Source organism: Cuculus canorus, chromosome 1 (assembly GCF_017976375.1).
Source record: "Cuculus canorus isolate bCucCan1 chromosome 1, bCucCan1.pri, whole genome shotgun sequence".
NCBI lineage: Eukaryota > Metazoa > Chordata > Aves > Cuculiformes > Cuculidae > Cuculus > Cuculus canorus.
The window spans coordinates 96,184,022-96,204,007 of record NC_071401.1 but is presented as its reverse complement, the minus strand read 5'-3'; the positions used below and the strand labels follow the sequence as shown (position 1 = coordinate 96,204,007).

The 19,986-nt window shown below is 42.4% G+C and overlaps 2 protein-coding genes across 2 annotated transcripts in view; one reads left to right on the top strand and one right to left on the bottom strand.

Annotated features, from left to right (window-relative positions):
• RCAN1 (regulator of calcineurin 1) overlaps positions 1–5,164 on the bottom strand; it is a 46,529-nt gene extending 41,365 nt beyond the window's left edge. The window contains exon 1 of the mRNA XM_054067154.1: positions 4,811–5,164. Within this exon, the coding sequence (XP_053923129.1) occupies positions 4,811–5,035 (225 nt within the window). The 5' untranslated portion in view covers positions 5,036–5,164. The remainder of the gene's footprint in view (positions 1–4,810) is intronic.
• Positions 5,165–19,668: 14,504 nt separating this feature from the next.
• The window catches only part of CLIC6 (chloride intracellular channel 6), a 35,155-nt gene continuing 34,837 nt past the window's right edge, over positions 19,669–19,986 (top strand). Inside the window, exon 1 of the mRNA XM_054061013.1 lies at positions 19,669–19,747. Within this exon, the coding sequence (XP_053916988.1) occupies positions 19,669–19,747 (79 nt within the window). The remainder of the gene's footprint in view (positions 19,748–19,986) is intronic.

Sequence of the window (19,986 nt, the reverse complement as noted above, 5' to 3'; positions counted from 1 at the left end):
ATAAAGAGCTAGCTCTTCATTAACTGAAGCTAAATTACATATTTCAATGGCTGAGATTCAGTTAGCAAAAACCTAAGCTGCTTTTCAATCTATTAAAAGTCTGTATACACATACCACACTTATAAAACAACACGTCCCAAGAAGCTCAACACTGGTTTGGGTTTTTTTGTGCTATTTATAAAACTTTGATAAAGACTTTCTTCTTCCCTCTTAGATACACGTATTTATTAAAGTTCAAGATATTTTTTCCATTATTTGCCTTAGAAATTTAAATCCTACAAGCAACAGCTATGCTGCAGTAACTATACACACTGGAATAGAATCATTAAGGTTAGAAAATACCTCTAAGATCATCAAGTCCAACTCTCAGCCCAACACCACCACCAATGTCTTACGAAACTCCTGTTTAGCTACACCAATGTATTTATTGGAGTGCTTACTGGTTTCTCGTGGTTGTCTGAAAGGCAAGCTTGCAAGAGGAATAAATCCCCCTAAAAGGATGGATACTTAATTCAAAAAAGCAGCTCCTGGAACAAAAAAAAAAATCTGAAGACAAAAGGGTCAGGATAATGCTCATCTCTTCCCTCACCCTATATCAGTTTCCACTGATACAGCAGTGCGATGCTAAGTGTGTTCCAGATACTCCTTGTGTGGGGCAAAACTACGCCTGGCTTCAGTGGGCCAGATTTAAAAATAAGCTGTTACCTGTTAGTTCTGCTATCAGCTTTTGCCTCTGGATAGTTCATAAACTCTGGGGAATTTCTACCTGTTTGAGGACAAACACAGTAGCTGGCCAAGGTCAACAGAGCATGGCAACTACTCCCTCATCTGTCTTTATCTAATCAAAATTGCATTATAGGATCATAAAGGATAATATGTGATATCTAGGTCTTAGAAGTTAATAGAGAAGTTTGGAGGACTGAGGTGAGAGAAATAAAAACAAAGCCTCCCCTCAAAATAGGACTTAAAATATTCATAACTTTTTAGCAATAATGCGTTTTAAATTACTAATTCAGTTCACTCTACAACTTTATAATTTCTTAGCAAAATTTAGTTGGAAAAGATTTCTGGAGACAATCTAGCCCAGTACTCTCCCCAAAACAAAGCTAACCTCCAAGCTCTGTTGTATTGCCCAAGGCCTGATGTTCAGGACACTGCTGGAAACCACAGATATGATACTCTAGGCACCTGCTCCAGGGCTGAACCATCCTCACAGTGAAAGACTTTCCTTTTTGCCCAACCTGAATTTCCCCTCTCGCACCTTGTGACTGTTTGAAGTGACAGGGCCAGACTGACAGACCTAAAACTATATAGGTGACCCATGGATGATTCATATTGCATTGCTGTGTGTACTGTTAGATCTGTAAATTCTATTGCTATCAGTAGAATAGAGCTGTGCTATTCTTAAATACAGAGAGTGTGAGAAAATGTATCATGGTTGGCATTATTAGCAGAATTGGACTGTGCCACCTTAATTGTAGCTTCTGTAGCATAAACAGGATGAGAAAAAGACCATCAACATACTGCCTGACAAATCAGCATGAGCGCTGTGTGAAAACAGCGGAGCTTTGCAGGAGTGCTGCACCTCAACAGCCCCTTTGTTTAGATATAGAGATACCCAGCTCTTTCCTTATCTCCTACTCTTGGGACATCGGCCATGCTCCAGGAGCAAGGGGTGGGAAACAAACAGCTGAGACCAGAGATCCCACGTTTTTAGAACCATGCAAGTTGTTTATTCAACAATGTAAAAGCTGGGTCATTTTGCCGCGATCTTTGGAGACCCCACCTATGAGTCGATACACTGCATAGGATCCCCCCAAATGTCCGTGATAGGCTCTCCAAATCTTCGCTGCAAGAGGGGCTCCGGTAGCAACTGCGGATCTGGATGACAATACCAAGGCAATTGGTGATAAATCTTTCTTAATTACTACACTTATGCTCTTGTAGTAATGATTAGAAGCATTGCCTTGAAAGCTGTTAACACGTTGTTAATCGCTACTAATCACTTGTTACCTTTCTTGTTGCAATAAGTAAAGCTCGATTTCACAGAGTATTCGAGAGTCTGGGCTTTTATGCTGGTTTTACTTTGTACTTGGCACCCTATGGTAAAACACTGTTGCCTACCATCCTTTTGCTGGCCCCTCTGTGGAGATACTGGCTCCATCTTCTTTGCAAATCTCTTTTATGTCAGGAAAAGAATCTCCCGGCAGGCAATAACAGAACAGCACCAACTGTCACAGATGCTCTCTTCTCACTCTACCTGTCCACACTTTTAGAGCAGTTGTTAGGTGAACACAGGAAAGGAGGGCAACCTACTGCAGAGGTACCTCAGATATGTCTTTTCAAAACCTTTAAAACGCAAAACCATCAAACAAAAACAGTTCCTACTCAAGAAAAACGCTCCTTATGTCGCTGATCATTGCAAAGGAGTTCAATGTTTTTATATGTATGAGAACGAAGGCAGTTTTCCTCAAGATAAGTGATTTACTGAAAGAATAAGAAAGCAAACTTTCCTAATCCAAAACCATCCTTTGCCTTAAGAATACAGATGTTCACACAGAGGACGGCAATATAAAGTTGCCTCTCCTTGCTTTTAGAGCTTTATTTAGGTACCAGAAGATACACATCTCTTTTCTCTTTGAATACTTTGTCTCATCTCTTGGGAAACTAATTCAGCCTGCAATGAGCTCTGTACTGTCAGAGCTAGATTCCTTCTGGTATACCAGCTGTCTTCTTTAAGGCTAATACAGGCATCTTCATAGTTCATAACTTATAATACCTAGTTTATGAAACAGTCAATCAAGTACATTGGTGGGAAGAATCAAATGATGTATCTAACAGAAAAAAAAAACAGAGGCAGAAGTTACAATTAATCCATTGTTTGAGACCGATAGAGAACAATCTTCTAGGTTTGGAGCATTCTTCTAAGTTTAAGTCAGGTTTTAGGCTGACACTGATAACCCCAAATTAATTTGTCATTAAGCAATCTGCATTCCTTCTTGCTGCAGCTCTTTGCAAGAAAAGAAAAAAAGAGTTAAACCATTTTTTTATTGTAGTGTAAAGGATATATAAGACCTTGCCCCAACCCAACTTAAGTATCTGGAGACAGATTCTTTGGAATCAGAGCATAAAGATATAAAAATGGTTTTCCTGGTCTTGCATGGGATTATACACCTACCTTGTCATCCATCCAGCTACTGTCTCAAAGACTGCACTTCAAGGTTACAAGAATTCATCTAAAGAAACACTATTACTTCATGCAACTGATGATACTACATAGAAATGTTTACAAGTGTTATCCTAAGCACACTTGAATTAGAAGTAAGCCAGGTAAATCCCAGTAAAGGTGCAATTTACATCACACCTGCAGGTACCCAAAGCCATAAAGAAGCATATTGTCATTAAATGTTATAATAACGTTAGAAAGTAACTAGAATACAATGTAGCTGCATCTCCTACTTCCAGTTGGTTTTTAATGATTTATCACTGTCAGCAGGATTGAGCTGGTAGACTACTTCTACTACTACTACAACTCTATAAACTGCTTTTCACAAAGAGACAGCCAATTATCTTAATAGGATTTTAAACCGGTACAATTATTGCCAATTTTTCAAGTCCATTCCATTTAACTTCAACCTGTTTAAAAGCTAAACATGAACTCCACTATCAAAGTCACTAGAAAATAAAAGCTTGATAGGAAAACCAGATATAAAACTCGAAGGAGAAATTAGTTTCACTCATTCTTTAATTCTGGACAGAGCTGAAACAAATAAAAGGGTGAGAAAAGTGATAAGCAATCCTGAAATCTTCATATCCACTTATTACACATAGAGCTGCAGTTCACTTCAGGCAGTTTATGGTATTCCACTGACAGCTGCCGTTACCTTCTCTGGAACAACGGCTCTCAATTTTGATTATTCTTTCAAACAGCGTAGTCCTCAGCTCAGACAAGCACTAGAGATCTGTGCGTGCCACCCAGTAACCGCCTCTGCCTTTCGATAGTCACAAACAGATCCATAGCCTTTTACTAGGCAGAAGTTATTGCACGACTCAGAAGTGCCAATTGCATCCACAGCTGAGGGAACTTAGCGCTCGTTTCCCTGTTCTCAGATCTCCCAGCGCTACCTTCCACCTCACGTCTCGCCAAACCCCTCCGGGTGTACCAACAGAGCCGCTGTTCCTCGCTAAACCTTAACCGCAAAGCTCTGAATGAGGGAAGGTTTTTTCCCTTCTGGTTTATGCACCTCTTCGCCCTGACTAAGCGTTGAGGACACCTGCCCGCCGGGCTTAGCCGAGCGGATCAGCTCCCGAGGACCGCGACCTGAAACCTCCCCGCCCCTCCGCAGGGCGCGTTCCCGGCCCCCCCCCCCCCCCCCCCGCATCCTTTCCCCCTCCGCAGCGCGCGCTCCCAGCCCTCTCTCCACCTCTCTGCCCCACCCCACACCCCCCATCCCGCGCGTTCCCGACCCGCTCCCCCCCGTCACTCCCCCCGCAGCGCGCACTACCTGAGCCCTCCCTCACTTCTTCTCCCCACCCTCCGCAGTGTGCGCTTCCGACCCGCTCCCCACCTCCTCCCCCACGCCGCAGCGCGCGCTCCCAGCCCGCTCCCACCCTCCTTCCCGCCCGCAGCGCGCGCTCACGACCCACTCCCCGCAATCCCCCCCTCAACCCCAGCGTCGCCGCCCCCCCCCCCCCCGCGCGCTCCCGCCTCTCCCAAGCCGAGCAGTCTCCCCACCAGCAGGGGGAGCCGCCCCGCGGGGCCCTGCCCGCCTTCCCCCTGTGTCGGGGCGGTCCCGCCCGGCGCGCTCACCCGGCACGGCCCGTCCTGGAAGACGCGCGGGTCCAGGTTGCAGGCGATGGTGGCGGTGGGCAGGTCCCGCAGCGACACCGCCTCCATCTCGCCGTCGACGAAGCTCCAGTCTGTCTCGGCCTCGGGCGGCAGCGCCCCCTCCTCCTCCTCGTTCTCTGCTTCCTCCGGCGGCAGCTGGAGCGGCTCGTCCAGCCCCGCCGGGCCCCTCCCGCCGCCGCTCTCCATGGCCGGGGGCGAGCGGAGCCCCCGCGGGGCGGGGCCCGCCGGAAGCGCCCTTAGAGCCCCGCTCCCCCACGCCCGGCCTTGGCGCGCGCATACAGAACTTACAGCCCCTCCAGCCCCTCTTTATTCCCTCCCCCGCGTTGGTTCAGCCGCCGTCTTCTCCCCCTCCACCCCCACCCTGGGGCGCGCGGCCCCGCGCGAGCCAATAGGAAGCCGCCGCCGCCTCCGCAACAGGTGGCCTGGCTGAGCCGGGTGCTGCGTCCGCCATCTTGAGTGCGGGCAGAGCGCGCCCGGCCCGGGGGCAGGGGGCACCCCGGGAGGAACAATCATAGAATGGTTTGGGTTGGAAGGGACCTTAAAGCCCACCCAGTTCCAACCTTTCTGCCATGGGCAGGGACACCCCCCACCAGATCAGGCTGCCCAAGGCCCAATCCAACCTGGCCTTGAACACCTCCAGGGGTGGGGCTGCCATAGCTTCCCTGGGCAACCTGTGCCAGTGCCTCACCACACTTTGCATGAAAAATTTCTTCCTAATGTCTAATCTAAATCTTCCCCTTTCCAATTTAAACCCATTCCCCTTTGTCCTATCACTACAAGCCTCTGTAAACAATCCCTCCCCAGCTTTCCTGCAGCCCTTCAAGTACTGGAAGGCTGCTGTAAGGTCTCCCCGGAGCCTTGTCTTCTCCAGGCTGAACAACCCGAACACTCTCAGCCTGTCCTGGTAGGGGAGGTGCTCAAGCCCTCTGATCATCTTTGTAGCCTCCCCTGGACCCGTTCCAGCAGCTCCATATCCTTCTTATGTTGAGCACCTCATCTCGTCTTTTAAACACCTCCAGCGATGGTGACTCCACCGCCTCCCTGGGCAGCCTCTGCCAGTGCCCGAGAACACTTTCAGTGGAGAAACTTTCCCTCCTGTCCAATCTGAACCTGCCCTGGTGCGACTTGAGGCCATTCTCTATTGCCTCTCACTTCGGAGAAGATATTAGCACTCTCCTCCCCACACTCTCCTTTCAGGCAGTTGTAGGCGGTGATGAGGTCTCCCCTCAGCTTCCTCTTCCCCAAGCTGAACAACCCCAGCTCCCTCAGACCTTGCTGGGGTCAAGGTGACTGGGGAAGGGGTGCTGCAGTCACACAGCTGTGTTTTGTAGCAGGAATGGACCTTACTCAAATACTTAGAACAAAAATTACCATTGTGAACACCTATTCCTCTTACCAGCCTTAAGGACAAGCCAACCAACCCTTGATATTCTGTAAACAGTTAACTGAATAGACAATGGAAACGAAGCCCAGGGGCTGGGGAGTTGGGAGCCATAACAGTGTCTGGCATCTGTGTACTTTGGTCACAACAACCTCCTACAACACTACAGGCTTGGAGAAGAGTGGCCCGGTGGGAAAGGAAATGGGGATGCTGGTCAACAGCCAGCTGAACATGAGCTGACAGTGTGCCCAGGTGGTCAAGAAAGCCAACAGCATCCTGACTTGTACTTAAAACTGGTGTGGCCAGGAGAAGTAGAGAAGTAATTGCGTTCCTGTGTTTGTAGGTAGTGAGGTCACCTCAAATGTTGTGTTCAGTTTTGGGCCCCTCCCTACAAGAAGTTGAGATGCTGGAGTGTGTCCAGAGGAGGGCGATGAAGCTGGTTAAGGGGCTGGAGCATAAATCTTATGAGGAGAGGCTGAGGGAGCTGGGGTTATTTAGCCTGGAGAAGAGGAGGTTGAGAGGAGACCTTATCACTGCCTACAACTACCTGGAAGTAGGTTGTTGCGAGGTGGGTGTTGGTCTATTCACCCAAGTAAGAAGTGATAGGAGAAGAAGGAATGGCTTCAAGCTGTGCCAGGGGAGATTGGACATTAGAATACAGTTCTATACTGAAAGAGTGGTGAAGCATTGGAACAAGCTGCCCAGGGAAGTGGTGGAGTCTCCTTCCCTGGAAGTGTTCAAAAAACATGTAGATATGGCGCTTTGGGACATGGTTTAGTAGGCACAGTGGTGTTGGGCTGACAGTTGGACTGGGTGATCTAATAGGTCTTTTCCAACCTTTGTGATTCTGTGATTCTATGATTTCCATGTGTGAAGGAATGGTGCGACGGATCTTTACCTTTTCTTTATATTTTTTCCCAAGGTATCCTGTTGCTGGGCCAAGAACAAATCTGTTTTTACTTTAAAATTTGTGAAAGAGGGCACGTAAAGCCTTGTCTATATCTTTTCCTCCTTCCTTTGGATGTGAGAGAGACATTTTCTTACAACTTTTCTCTTTTCCTCATGTCAAAAGGCCATAAAGGACAATTGCACCTTCTCTGGCTACACTTGAGAAGCTGCTTGTGCCAGGCATTCCTACGTAGAAGAATAAAGTTTGCCAAATGTGTTTAGCTCTTTAGTCTGACCTAACTGGCCTAGACCCTTTTCTTGTGTATGTATACCTAGCATCACCTTCCAGGGAAAGGCCCAAAAGTGAGCTTCAGAGGTGACAGTTTTTTTATATAGTTATTGTGACAGTTGCAGATTTTCCTCAAATATCCTGTGGGATGTACAAGAATAAGGCAGAATAGTAAAAGGCTGTAAGAAGTGAGAGGATGCCGGGCAGTAGTTGGCAAAGCACTAACCAAATATCCTGTCCCTGCAGGGCTGTATAAGAAAGAACCTGGTCAGAAAAGTGGGAAGAACCATCAGTCAAAAAGCTGTTTTCTCACCTGAGACCTGTTCAAGACTGAAAGATGGCTACTAGGGAAATGTATGTGAATTCCTGTAAGAAGTAAGAACAGGTGCCAAAACATAGGAGTTCCTTCTTATCATGAGAAAGCCTCTGAGAGGCTAATACTATTCTCATTTCCAGTTTACAAGAGATTTATCAAAGATGTGATTGAGGATACAGTTGGCATTCATACTATAGTTCGGAGTCCCAGAACTTACTTAGAAAGCAGCATTTAATCACAGAGAGTGATCTTGTCATCAGGCATTCTACAAAGACTGAAAAAAAATTACTTAATTTCATAATTTCTGGTATTCTGGATCACTACTGTATTTTTGTAGATAGCTCTTGTTAGTGTGCAATGGGAAAAAAGTACCGTGCCAAACACTGGACAGCATTTTGTAACCAGACTATAAACATATTAATGCAGGCTATGATCATAGAATCATATCAAAGAACAGTTTGAGCTGGAGGGGACCTTAGAGATCCTCTAGGTCCAACCCCACAGCCATGGATTGCTTATTCAGGAACATTAAAAAATATTTAAAATACTATACAGCAAATATTTTTTAACAGTGTTCAAAGTAAAATACTCTTACAGATATTTTCTTCCAAATGCAGCAACTTTTTGGGCAAGTAAAGAACCTTTGAAAAATAAGTTTTGACAGTTGAAAATGCTGTATCACCTACTGACTGTGCTGTGCAAAGTTTAGAGCAGAGGCAACAGCTCCCCTCGTTGAGATACCTCGGTTACCCTCTCTTAAGTTAACACAGCTGACTTTTTTTTCCAACAGAGCAAAGACCTCAAACTGATAAGTTACCAGTTTCAGTCAATTTTAATGAGATCTTGCAGGAGACAACAAGAAGGAGAAAAATGCCACATGGAGAAACACTCATTTGTCTTCTCCTTCCTCTTCTGTTAGAAATTTCTTCAGACTCTCTAATCTGTTTGTTTTGAACCATTTAAGCCTTTTTTTTTTGAGTGATAAGCTGTCATCTTAGATATAGGATATTTTTATGATTGCTTGTGATAAGTGACATGAGTCCGTATGTTCTCTCTCAAGTTTACACAAAAATTTAGACAAATGGTATCTTAAAAGTCTCATATATGAACAAGGTGAAACTTTTCAATGCTAGCATTAAAACCTCCAGACAAACGAATGCCATTTTTAGCCTTATTCTTCAATCTCAGATTTGCTTCCCGCAGGGGTGGTGACACTTGCCTCTTCGAGAAGAAGCTATCTATCTGTTTTCTCTCCATCAAGATTTCTATGCCCTACAGAAATCCCACCTGAGGAATCTGAATGGCAATCTGCTGTTACATGTATTTAAAAACATAAGAAGTAATACCTGCTAACAACAAACCAGAAGTTATTAATGATATTTGCATCATAATAGTGCCTAACAGTTGACTGAGATCATTATGACATAATGCCATGCGCTGCACTACTCCGTAGCAGAGAAACCTATCTGCTTCCAGAGCCTAAAAGTTCAAATAAGACAATTTGGAAGAGGCAAGCATTGTTGACATTCTACAAATATGACAAAGAAAACAAATATGAATTAACCTCCTCCCCAGCATTCATGCAGTTATAGATTTCAGAAGAAAAATTAAACCTGAATCTCCCAAACTGTAGGGTTTAATGACAGACGCATTCTTTCCTTTTGTTATGTATGAAGGGACAAACAACGTTTGCTTTTTACTGGAAGAGCCAAGAAAATAAAATCGATCTTCACTCCAATGTTCAGCTTTGGGGACAGAGTGCCTCTTTTAATGTAGCTGACAATGATTTAGCTGTAATTCTCTCTTTACATGTAGGGAAAAAAGATTCCTAGGATAAATGGCTAAATGCAAACTAGGATAGTGCTGTTCAAGTGTTTTTAAACAACACACACTACCATCTAGTGGTAGAAAGAAAAGCACGATGGATCTCAAAAGTGCTGATTTTCTTGCATGCGTCTACAGGCAAGAATCCTCACTTCTCAAGTGAAAAGTAGGTATCTAACCAGCATTAAAAAAAAAAAAACCAACCACCCAAACAACAAAACCAGACAGTATAGAACTTGATTATAACTAAATGGAAAATGTTTGAACATGCAGTCTTATGGGCAACTTTACTTCCTGAGCAAACGTTTAAACCGTTGGCTTGCTTAATATTCCTCAGAATAGATTTGTATGTGTAAAAATGTTTTATGTAATTTTTTATATATAAAATATGCATATATGAACATTGAAGATTAACTTTGGCTATCAATAATACACTTTTCCTTGAAATAAATTTTCTTTAATTACTCTCATATCCTACAAGTACAAAAGGATGTGTCCTCAGTTACTTCTTTACATTGACATTGCAATATTTGCAGTATCAGTTATTTGTATGTATGTGTAATAGAAAATCTTGATTTCTTAAACTTTAACCAAATAACCACCTAGATTTGTAACAAATGTCCAATACATTCGTAGGCTTCAAAGCTCAAAGCAAACAAATCATCTGTTTGACTCTAAAATGTGATTAAAAGAACTTGATCCATACTCATGCTTTTCCCCACAGTCAAGCATAGCAAACCAATGTATCATAGAGCATTTTAGATATTTACTTAATTTATCTTGTTAGGTTAGATAAACTTCATAAAAGCCTGACTGGTTCAACAACACCAACTTGTGAGAACCTTCTTTATTAACAAGGTTCAGGGAAGGAGTTCTCAAACTCCCGTGTGGAAGGGCATACTTTAACTGTGCCAGTCACTTTTCAATCCAGTGCTTTTACTGGAGGGGAAATGCCCATCCCTGATTCCTTCACAGAGTCAGGAGGACCCTTCCACACAGTGGTTGCTCCTTCACAAGCTGGCCAAAGAGCTTTTCCTCCTGTGATCCTTACAGCCATCCTGAAGGCCTCATTTTCTAGGAGGTTCCACTAAAAGTCTTTATAGATTTTTTTATAGCAAAAGTCTTTAATTTACCTCTTTCAAGTGCTTATTATCTGCCAAGCAGCTCCTCTGGGTCAAATTCCCACAGATAAACTTGTTCCCCTTAAAACAGCCTCCTGCAGACAGAGAGAGGTTTCACCCTTTTTAAAGCCAGCTGGTCATCTTAAAGTGAATATATAAAAATATACAAGATCTCAGTACTTTTGCTTTAAACTCAGTTTGAGAAAAGCACATCCCTCAAAAGAAAATAGATACAAGGAAAATCCCCAGCCTTATGTAACAGTTTCTTCTGATGTTAAATTTTGTTAAAGTCACATTTCAGTTGTGGCTTAAATTTGCCTGGTTCTCACTGATAGCCATTTGTTCTTTTATGTTTTTCTCCACTGTAATAAAAAGTCTCCCAGTGCTTAATGTTTTTTTTTGTTGGAGTCCTTTCTTGCTATTCTTTTTGTTCAGCTAAGCAGATCCAGTGCTGCAAATCTCTGAAGTGTTTTTCCTCTCACTGCTGCTGAAAGGGGTTTCAAGCCTGGTCCTTACTTCTCTTCAGTATGTTCCCTTTCCTTCCCTTGACTTAATCCAGACATCCCAAGAAATTCCCTTTTCAGAGTATCATCACTCTTGCCCTCTGTGGGTCTGGATGCCATCCAGTGCTGCTTGCCAAGTTCTTGCCCTGTCCCTGCAGCACCGTGCCCTCTACCTTGTCTTTCCTCCTGGAGGCCTGTGGTCTTCACAGCTGTTTGCTTTGCTTGGCCTCTGCCCACCAACAGCTGCAGCAACCACAGCACCCAGGTGCCCTGAGTGCACTTACTCTCATTTCATAGCCTTCCCCAAGCCTTAGCAAGGCAAACATACACCTTAAAACACCATTGCACAGGTTTGGCTTTATTTGTTTTAGAACAATTTGTAGTGTAGAACACTCTTATATACATTTTTTTTGTCTTTGTAGCCAACAGCCTCAAAGGAACTTAAAACCATCATGTCAACCATCTACACTTCCTGTTTCCAGCTCTATTTGCTGAAAATATCTCATGACTCTGGCTCTTGTAGCAAAACCTCTTTAACAGAACAACTTAAAGGGTTACTTCTGGTAGGAGTTTGGCGTACTGCATTTGCCAGTACAATGTACAATCCTTGTCGCAGACTGATTCTCTTTGTCTCAAAACCACAGTAGTGATAAGGAGAAAACAAAGTGATAGCATTTCTATCCCATATTGTGTAGATGGATCTTTTGTAGAAGGACCTGGCACCCACAGGAGAGGTAGACTTAGCTGGAGTGTTTTTCAGAAGAACTGTTAACATTTGAAAGAGTAGAAGTTGTCCCAGGGCAGAGAAGAAACATACAAATAAAATGCTGTTAAATAAAACAAATACAGTGAAGCTAAGGTTTCCTTAACTTGGTATTAGTAAAAGGCTAAAAAAAGTCTTGAGGTGCAGAAGCTAAGGCTTATTAAGTAGTATTTAAAGTGGCAGGTAGTGTACAAAGCTCATGTAACTGATTCAGATCAGCTCATCTAACTGATTCAGATCAGTTGCTTTGCTAAATGTCTGTCAGCACAATCTCTTCTCTTTTGTATGTATCTACCTTCTCCCATGGTTCACTGTGCTCCTTCCCTGCCACTGTTCTCAGTTAGATGGTAAGTTGCTCTGGAATTCCTCTTCCTATATTTGCATTGTGCCTGGCAGGGCTGGACTCCAAAGGTCACTGCCACCTTTGGATGCCACTCCAGATCTCACAATAACACGCTTTTCATTATAATAACACAGCAGGTTATTGTGTGCCTCTTACTGATTTTTAAAATACTCTCTGGTAAGTCAGGTCCTAAATTAGGAAGAAAAGAATAATACATAGTAGAGGTAAAAGAGCTATTTATTTCAGGAGCAATCAGTAATAAGCTTGGTTACTTATTTACCTTAGTGCTCATTTGTAAGTGCTGTAGAACTAATGAGTTTTGTTGGTGAGTGCTTCTGAAAAGCAATGGTAAATATGATACACTTTTAACAAAAACTGTGTCAAAGCTGCTAACAGAAAGGCTAAGATTGGTTTCCTAATCCTGGTGAAAAGAAAAATAAATAAAAGAAAAAGGGAAGGGGAAAAAAATGGAAAGGAAAAATAAAACAAAAGAGAAAGGAAATTGAAAAGAAAAAGGAAATTGAAAAAAGATAAAAATGAAAATGGAAAAGGGATAAAAAAGAAAATAAGAAGAAAAAGGAAAAGAAAATAAAAAAGAAAAAGGAAAAATAAAAGAAGAAAAAGAAAAGGAAGAAAAAGAAAAAATAAAGAAGAAAGAAAAAGAGAAAGAGATTATTGCATAAACACCATGTAAATAAAATAAAATTAACATTACTTAAAAATGGACCTGGCCCCATGCAAGATGAACTATGTGTAATTCTAGCCGAAGGCAGATTGTTCTTGCCTTTATGCACAGTTTTCTATCCTTTATCATCACTACTAGAGCTTTATGCACCAAAACCAGCTTCATTAAATATTAAAAAAAGAGAAAAAGGAGTCAGCTGCATGAGAATTCCACATTTGAATTAAGCAAAAGGGCAGTAAAGCTGAAGAGACCTCTGGAGATTACCTATTCCATCTTCTCACTACAAAGCTGCAAAAATAACAGTCTCTTTATTGATGATATGAAAAGCTATTTTCAAGGACATTATTACACTGTATAAAAATATTTCAGAAATATTCAATGCAGAATTGAAATCTATATGTGAATTTATAAGTAACTACATACATGCAGATATGATCTGTTTTGATCTAAACTGAAAAATTTAATAGTAAGTCTAACAATCAATCTGCAGGTACTGTAAGACTGATAATAAAAGCAATTGATCACTGCACCTCTTGATTAGAAGTGTAACATTTTTATCAGCTAGGTATTGACACAAAAAATTTTATGACTATTTTGTAATATTATAAGAAGTTTTATTTCCCAAATCTATAATTATTTTAACAGCGATGATGATTTTAAAAGTTCTCTGAGTTTTGCAAAGAGGAATTGTATTAAAAGCCAAGTTTAAGTGCAAATGGTATAGGATGTGACTGATTTTAAAAAGAAGAAGCTGTCAAGAGCTATGAAAGGTAAACTGAAATTTAAAATAGTAATAAAGCATGAAAAAAGATCAAATGAGCTGTGATTAGGAATTCTATTTTAAGAAATTATTTCAAGATGCAACAGATAGTAAAACAGGAAACTAATTGAAAATAAATGTCAATTTAAGGTAATAAGAATTTAAATAAAAGAAGAGTTCAAGAAAATTTAGACACTTCATTAAAAGTGAAAGAAAATCTCTTGGATCTTTGAAAACTCTTTATTTCCAGATTCCACAGTAAAATGATCTGTTGGATCTACTTACGACTGCATATACAATTTTGTAAACCAGGTCATGAGAAAAGCAGTGTTTATAACACAGAAAACACGTAAGAGGGTATGTAGTTTATCCATTTAGTTTTGAATGCAAATATGTACTGGACACGTTGCAAAACAAGTAAAGGCATGCTTTCTTCTCTGAAGAGCTTTTATTTTAAGGACTAGTTTTTAAATGACTTGAGCAGATGAAATTCATCTGAAGTTGGAGCAGTTCATCACTTTTGAAAATTCATGCCCCAAATTCAGTGCACAGTATGTGTCAAAAAATAGAAGAAGGAGGATGAGGATGACAATAATGAAATCACAGTTACTTAATAAGACCCGGATCCTTGCAAAGACTCTTAGCTTTAAACATATCAGTAATCCTATTGAATCGTGTGCAAATGAAGATGGTCCTTTAAATAGTGTTGTGTACATGCCCTTCTCTAAGCAACGGTGCATGAGGTAGGGGATGGGAATGGTTGAAAGGCATTTGAAAGTGATGGAGAGGCAGTTCAATGAAGTATGTTTGATGGGGATTTCCCAAGAAGAATCAAAAGCCTAGGCAGGGACCTGGAGTTGCCCAAAAAGACAGCAGGTTCAGTGTTCAAGCCAGACTTGGCTGTTAACTGTGAAATCAGTGCTGAGCCGGGCTTATTTAGCTAGCAAACAGGACAATACGAGGTTGCAGGATAGTCATCAGACTTTCTAGGAACTTTATGCTTCTGGTTCACTTTCAAAGTTAATTCCAAATGACTACTTAATTGAATCAAGTTAGATATGATATTTGACAATAAAAAGCTACATGTAAGCTCTGTTTGTTTTCTTGCCTGCGACACACAGAGGAAGTTATTTCTTCATTAAAATAGTACTGCTTAGCAAAAATAAAAGAAAAATACAAAAACAGGAAAGCCAAAGACTTTTGGAAAGTGAACAGAATTTAAATACTTAAAAAATAGCAAACACTACAGAGCTAATTGTTTGGAGAGCTTTGTTATTGATATTCCTCTATTTTTTAACACCTTGTGGAATGAGTCATTCAGGTTGCTTTGTCGCCTCCAGCTTTGTGTGATGCCGTGAATTTGGGGAACTGAGTAACAAACGGAAGAAAGGGATGGTGGTATCTTGCAAGAAGGTACATCTACACTTCCTCTCTGCTTTTTCAGCCTTGTTAGAGATAGCTTGGCTTTCAGTGCTTCTTAGCCCAGCAACGAAGCTTTTCCCCTCCTTATGTGTCTACATCCCTGCCTTCTTCCCAAGCAGACTTCTTCTAAGCAGCTGGGAAGGGAGCCGATTGCCCCTAATCAGCTTAGTGCTGGGAAGCTCAGAACACTAAATACAGATGGCATCACTCCCCCACCCCCCTGTCATGCAGCATGCTGCTGTGATTTTCAGTGAGGCATCTCTCTTAATTTTGCTCAGGTGAACTGAACACCCTCTCAAATACAAAGCAGCAGAGTGCCACACTAACTTCTCGATAGAAATTTAAGAAAACAGGGACAAGCATAGCTAAACATACACATATTTTGAAAGCAGTAAAAATTACAGTCCTCCAATATCAGTTTTTCACTTGTAACTTTGTCTTTTCCAGTTGAAACAACATATTAATATTTCAAATAAGAGAATACAGAATTGGCTTACATACAAATGCTGACACAGTTTTGTCTTTTTTTCTATCACAAAAGGCAGTCCTATGCTTATATGGGGTAATGTTTTATACCAAGAGTAATTTGTGAAAGTGCCAGTGAAAACATCATCTGCAGTAAAAATAATGCAGAGTGGAGGAAAAAGTAATTGGGCTTTGGCTTACATTTTGCTGACAGTCCATTTTTAAATTTCAGACTGTAAGGAAGTCACCTGGGACGAGATTCATCTCTCATGAGTTTAGATGTGTCCAGCAGAGCTGTCTCCTCCTGAGCCGGTCACTGCCAGGTCCTTGTACGGTTGCTGAGGAGAAATAGGCACTCTTCTGTCAAGGACCATCTGTTCTGCCTTAGACCCTGGGCTGAGGTGAATCATTTCACTGACTCTGCTCACTAAGGTCTCTTCGTGCTGGGCTCTGCAGATATGCAGTTTGTACCTGTCTTTGTTTACTCTGATAAATCCCTCCCTCTGCTTCATCATGGGGGACCCAATTAAATTTCTGGAGGCTTTGCTCACCCGTTTCTCACTGAGTTCAGCGCAGAACAGTTACTCAGCATCTGGCAGAAACAAACATAATTCAAATCACGTGCAGGCAGCTTTTTGCCTGGGGATCTGTAGCTTTACTTGTGAAATGTGGGAAACTCTGGGAAGAGCAGATGCACACACTTGATGAAACAGCACAACTTCAGCCAAAGCAGGCACCAGGGAATAGGAAAAGCAGGCTTCTGTGGAAGGCAACGGCTGGCACTGGGAGGCAAAAAGCCTTACTGGCTCTGTTACTCCAGTTCACTTAGAGGAAACCATTAAATATTTGACACTCCTGTATTTGGCACTGCACAGGACTGTGAACTAGGGTTGCAGAGACATGAACAAATAGCCCAGCTTGCTCCCTTTACATTCGGGCTGACCTATCCGAGGAGTTAGGCAAGCCGGTTGGGAGGTTTCTCACCAAGTCCCTTGTAATTCAAGAGGCAATTTTGCCTTACTTGAGGCTGCAAAAAGTACAACCTTGATCTGCAACTCCCTGTACAGTCAGGGGAGGAAAAGAAGTTACAGTAATCCAAGCAAGTACAGCCTAATTGATAACCCTCAGGGATATAACTTGTACACTAACAGACTATAAAGGGATCTTCATGTTGTCTGCTAATGTCTAACATCTGTGATATTTAATTACCTACACTTATCTTTTAAATGAAGAAGGTATGCAGTAATCCTTCCTGAAGCCAAACTGAGAAAACATTTATTAGCTGAGGGCCTATTTGAGAAACAGATGGGGTGTAAAGAGCTTGAAGGTAGTGTACAGGAGGAGTGTGAAGCAGCAGAGATTAATTGTTAAGTAATTGAGATAGAGGGGAAGAATGTTGAACACAGGGAGCACAGAAGAACAGATATCCAAAGCCCCAGGATTTCACTGGGACAGATCTAATTTTAACTGTGTATTTCCAAGACTGCCTTTGTGAAAACAACATGCTAAAGAGTGACAAGGGGTAATGTCAAGCAGACTGGCTGCCTCTCCTCTGAGCAGTGCCTGCCCCATCCCTCTTTACCCTGTCCTCCTACTCTGACTTGCCACTTTATCTCTCTTGCTTGCACAGGGACCTCATGGCATAAGCACCAGCAGGGTGGCCTACTAGAGCTGCAACATTAACCCAGTACTTGCACATGTCATTGCTATGTCTCAACTCCAGCAGAATTAGGAAATATGTATATGCTTACCTATATTTTCTATACTTGAGGAAAACCACAACAAGATCTGTTACAAACTATTCGATCATTAAGCCATAAAAATGGAAACTGTATCAAACACTATACCTTAAACTTTTCTCTATCTGATTAACAACTTACCTCTAATTAACAACAGCTGTTATTTCTTTTCTGCTCACCTTTGTCAGAATTCCATGAGTTTTTAAAGAGCTAATCTTTTGTCACACTTAAACATTGCCCAATGCTAGTAATCAGGCAGTGTTTATCACTGAAAGGGGTTTTTTTTGCCAGCCTTGAAATCCTTACCTTGTTTTGTACTAAGAGCTAGAGAGCAGTGAAAGGGGAAATAAAGAAAAATAGGATACTGGTGTTAATGAATCAGGTCTGCAATGAATAAATATAGGTGAAAGACAATCACTGCTTGTGTAGTTCCATCAGATCAGCAGGAGACAAATCCCATGTCCAACTCACAACCTGAGCAAAACCTGAAACTGATACCAAAAGAGGTATTTAGAGAAGTGGTGTGGATCCAAAGGATAGATGAAAAGAAGGAACACTCCAGAGTGGGCAGCTCCAATGAGCCAAAGGAGGCTGTGCCATGTGGCACTGCAGAGGAAAGGAACCCAACTGTTGTGCCTCATCAGTCACCAAAGCTGAGCAAAGATGAGCTCATGGGGATGGGAAGCAGGAGAAGGCTTCTCAAAGGATGCAACCAAATGCAATATTCATATAAACATAGCCAGCTGACTTCAGTGTTTGTAACTATAACATACAACCATTTCTCCTGCCATTTTTATGTCATGGATGTTGTTTTGCTACTCATTCCCAGCATGGAAACCTGAGATGAGACTTCTAGCCAGTGTCCTATCCACCTTTGGACAGGAGACAACATGGCAGTGCTTGTGGATGGTCTGCACAGCTGAAGACAGCTCTGTCTCATATCTGATAGATGGAGCTTGTATTATACATGAAGGATGTAACCAGCCTTCAGGCCAAGGGCTGAGAACCATTCAGCAATGGTTAAGACAAGTAAATTGATATTTTCTGTGTAGAAATAGAGATGATTGAGACGTGTCATTCTATTGATATCAGAACCCATAACATAGAGGTGAAATAAGCCTTATGATGGGCCCAGCTGTAAGATCTCTACCGCCAGATGCCGAGCCTTCACTCTTAAATCTTCAAGAAACATCCCTTCTGACCACAACTGCCTCACATCTTTGGTCTTACTGGCAACACACCTCTGGGCAAGCATAAAGTCTATGAAAAAATAGCTGCAGGATTGTTTGTTTACTTGTCTGTGTGTTTTTGTCAGAGCAGGTATTTGACCTGATAGAATGATTTATTCTGCATCTTCTCTTCCTTCCCACCCATTTCAAAACCCTGCACAGGCTGTCCATATTCTTTCCACTCTCAAAAATATATATAAAAAGTGTTTTTATATACACATACATGAAAGTGTTTAACTGCATGTTTTTTAAATGTACCTCACTCCTGACAGCTAACTTTTACATCTGCTGTTTCCTCTGCACCTGGAAAACTAGGACTATTTTCAGTTCAAATAGCATAAGTAATGCTTTCCCATAAATCCCTTCTGAGAAGAGTGAGATTAGAGCAGGTTGCATCTCCTAGAAAATGGGTTCTCACCTACAAGCAAAACTACCGAAGCTTGATCCTCACACCAGAACCTGCTGCTTGTCTTTTTTTTTTAATGTGTGTAAAGTGCCTCTGTAAGCCAGAGAAATTACCAAAAGTGTGAAAAGATACCTTTTTTCCTAGAACAGAGAGTGGTCTGCAGCTACCTTACCCCAGCTAAAAGTGACTGCTTCATTCACACCAGCTGCTTGCTCTGCACACAGCAAGTTTTTTCTCATCACATCTGAAAGCAAACTCTTGCAGAGGCACATAACGCTTGGCATGGTCACATATGAAGGAAAGCTACTGACAAGCGTGCAAATCAGAGTGTTTTGATGTTTCTTCTTACAACTTTGCAAGTTGATACAGAGACATTTTCCTTCCTAACAATGTTTGGTGCAGCCCAAACACAGCAAACACAGCAAACATTGCTTCTGAAATACCTCTTATTTCAGAAGCAATAGGAGGTATTGGTTGACCTATATTTTTAAGAAGCCATGAAAAACTGTTTGGGTTTTGCCAGTTTCAGTGGGTCAATACAGTGGTGGGACTATTAGTGGTTCCATTTGTAAATCTAGGTGTGGCAAACGGGTGTTCCTTTCCTTGTTCTGTCGGCCAGCAAACCCTCAGCCCCTGTGTGGGTGTCAGCCCCACCTGCCACAGGTCCAGGCCGGCTGCAAGAGGCATGGGGCCTGAGGCCAAGAGCAGCAGCGGAGGGAAAAAGCAAGGGCAGAAATGGGGCTCAGAGGACTTTGGGGTGGGAGGTGAAGCCTGGGCAGGGCAGGCAGCAAGCGCTTGGCAGGCGTGCCCATCCAGCCCCGGGAGAGGGTGGAGGGGGCAAGGTTTTTGGCCCCTCTTTGCAAAGGCTCCAGTCCTGCTGAGCACCTGCAAGCAGCCAGCGGGTAGGGAACAGGTGGCCGAGAGGAGGCTGGCAGAGCATGGTGCCACCGTGGCCACAGTCTCACTGCCTCCTTCCGTGCCAGCTGCAGCTAAAATCAGTGGA